Source organism: Carlito syrichta, unplaced genomic scaffold (genome assembly GCF_000164805.1).
Source record: "Carlito syrichta isolate Samal-C Ts95f unplaced genomic scaffold, Tarsius_syrichta-2.0.1 Scaffold311000, whole genome shotgun sequence".
Taxonomy (NCBI): domain Eukaryota; kingdom Metazoa; phylum Chordata; class Mammalia; order Primates; family Tarsiidae; genus Carlito; species Carlito syrichta.
Genome location: NW_007255096.1, coordinates 92,030 through 94,972, shown reverse-complemented (window position 1 = coordinate 94,972; position 2,943 = coordinate 92,030). Strand labels below are relative to the sequence as shown.

At 35.9% G+C, this 2,943-nt stretch overlaps 1 protein-coding gene across 1 annotated transcript in view; it reads right to left on the bottom strand.

The window, feature by feature from the left end:
* Positions 1–262: 262 nt before the first annotated feature.
* The window catches only part of LOC103270979 (NKG2-A/NKG2-B type II integral membrane protein-like), a 26,514-nt gene continuing 23,833 nt past the window's right edge, over positions 263–2,943 (bottom strand). Inside the window, exon 6 of the mRNA XM_021717772.1 lies at positions 263–367. Within this exon, the coding sequence (XP_021573447.1) occupies positions 263–367 (105 nt within the window). The remainder of the gene's footprint in view (positions 368–2,943) is intronic.

Below are 2,943 nucleotides of genomic sequence, written 5' to 3'. Positions count from 1 at the left end.
ATTTAAAACTCATGAATTGTTTTTCCTGAAATTTTCTTCTAATAACTTGACTGAGGTTGATCCTGAGCAATGAAACCACAGAGAGTGAAATTGTGGTTTAGGGGGTGTACTGTAGCACATTATGTAATATTTATTTCAGCATTGTACTAACTTACAAAATCTTTCCTCATGTATAAAAATCAACATAAGCTTATTCATATAATTCTTTGAACTTCTCCCTTTTATATATTTTTTCTCTTTATAACACTGTTCCAAAAAAAACTTACTTATATTTGAACATTGAGCCCTTTATTGACACCCATGGATGATCACTGCTGTTACGGAAGACTCCAATCCATGCTTCACGTACGAGAGAGACCAGAAATTTCTAACAGAAAATAAAAAATTTCATGTAAGTAACCATTATGATAGATTGTATTAGCTTTAAAAGTACAAATAGTGTATTTTTCATAAGATCCTTAATTTTTTAAACAATATACTAACCCTAAAAAAATTTCTGTAGTGTCTACATTTTTTGTGTAAATTAAAGGTCTTCAAGCATGTTTTTGTTAGATGTATATATTGCCTTGTAGTGAAGTTCACGGTTGAAGTAAAAACATCATCTGAAAAATGTGCATTGTACCCATTAAATAATTTTTCATCCATCATCTCTCTCTTTCTCTCTCTCTCTCTCTCTCCGTCACTTCAGTGCTTTCAAGGTCTGTATTTCACTCTTTATGTCCATTTGTACCTGCTATTTATCTTGCACTTAAATATGAGAACATGTGGTATATGATTTCTGTTTCTTATTTATTTCACTTATGATAATAGCCTCCAATTCTATTCCTGTTGCTGCAAAAGTCATGATTTGCCTTTAGGGGGTTGTGGAGTATTTCCTAGGGTATGTGTCTGTTTGTATGTGTTATTGTGTATGTGTGTGTGTATATATATAAACACACATACATTTGGTATATGTGCATGTATATATATGCATAATACATTTTTATTCAAACATTTTTATTCAAACATATGTTAATAGACACTTAGATTACATCCATATCTCTGATGTTGTGCATAAAGCAACAAAAAATGTATAAGTGAGTGTTTCTTTTTGATATAATTGGTTTTCATTTGTGTAGACACCCAGTAGTGTGACGACCAGATTAAAAGGCACCTCTGCTGTTATTTTTGAAAAATCTCCAAATTGTTTTCCATAATATTGTACTAATTTACATTCCCACCAACAGTGTACAATGATCTGATCTCTCCACGTGCTTGTAATCATCTGTTATTTTTTTCTTTTTATTGATAGTCATTTTGACTGGCATAAGTTGGCATCTCATTGTAATATTCATTGATATTACTTTGATGATTAGTGATGTTGGGCATTTTTATATGCTTGCTGACCATTTTGATATACGCTTTTGAATAGTGTTGATCTAAAGAGAACTCAAATGTTTAACTTAATAATTTTATACTCTTTCTCAAGTTAATTTAAAAAACTGTTATTCACATAATTTAATAGTCACACATTGTCAAAACTAACAGCATGGGTTTGTATAAGTTTCCAATTTGTACATTCGTTTCTCAGATACTGTAACTAAATCAATATATTTTTCACAGACATTCAGAGTTGTGGTTTAGAAGGGAGCTAAGAAATTGCCATCAAGAAAATAAATGGCATATCCCCAAACTCCTCTTTACTTGTTTCTTAGAGGAACCACATCATTTAAAATTATATAAGCCCCCATGTTTACCTGATTTCTTTTTTATTGACTACAGTGTTCCAAGGCCAGGTGGTATATATGCATTGTCTGTATTACTCCCTACTACATTCAAGTATAAGGTATAAAACAAATAAAAAACAGAAGCAAAGGAGAGCTGGGAATGGTGGAAATAGAAGGCTGAGCCAGGCTCAGTGACTCAGCCTGTAATTCCAGCACTTTGGGAGGCCGAAATGAGAGGATTGCCTGAGCCTACGAATTTCAGATTTGACTGGGGAACTTGGCTAGACCTTGTCTAGACAATAGATCAAGAATTAGCCGGGAGTGGTAGCGTGCACCTGTAGTTCCGAAGCCTGAGGTTGAAGGATCGCTGGAGCCCAGCAGGTGGAGGCTGCGGTAGCCAGAGTGTGCCACTGCACTCTTCCAGTCAGGGTGACACAGTGACTCCAACTCAAAAAATAAAAATAAAAAAATTAAAAAGGTTGAAATGCTTTGAAACCTAGGGCCAGAGATCATCAGAGTGGCTGGATATCCTCAAATCCCCACGAACAGAGAAAATGAAGCAGGTTTGCTGTTTCCTAGCAACTGATCTAGCAATATTTGTAATATTAAAACAGGCCAAAGGTTTGGGGAGGAGGCAGCAGTAATGGGGACACACACAGAAGCAGGACTGTTGTTGGTGCTAGAAACATCTGTTTCATGATTTTTGTACTGCACGAATTCATTCATTTTGTGATCAACCTGCACATCCAGTAGAATTAAATCGCAAAATTTGTTTTAGAATCAAAGCATCTAGGGTTGCATGCTTTCAATGAAAAGAAGTAAGGAAATGTGCATTAGCAGAAGTGTATACAAATAAACTATTTCAAAGTCAAACAATAAAATTTTCTTTGTTGAAAATATTTCAACAAAATATGTACATGAAAATAAATTATTTCTACAAATATATTGCGCAGTGCCGGGCTCGGTGGCTCAACCTGTGATCGAAGCACTTTGGAAGGCTGAGGTGAGTGGATTGCTTGAGCTTGAGGGTTCGGGACTTGCCTAGACAACTTGGCGAGACCTCATCCCTACAATAAATCAAAAAATTAGGCGAGCGTGGCAGCGTATGACTGAAGTTCCGGGTACGTGGAAGGCTGAGCCAGAAGGATCGCTGTAGCTCTGCAGGTTAAGGCTGCAGTGACCAGTAGTGGCCACTGCACTCCAGTCTGAGCAACAGAGTGAGACTCCAACTCAAAAA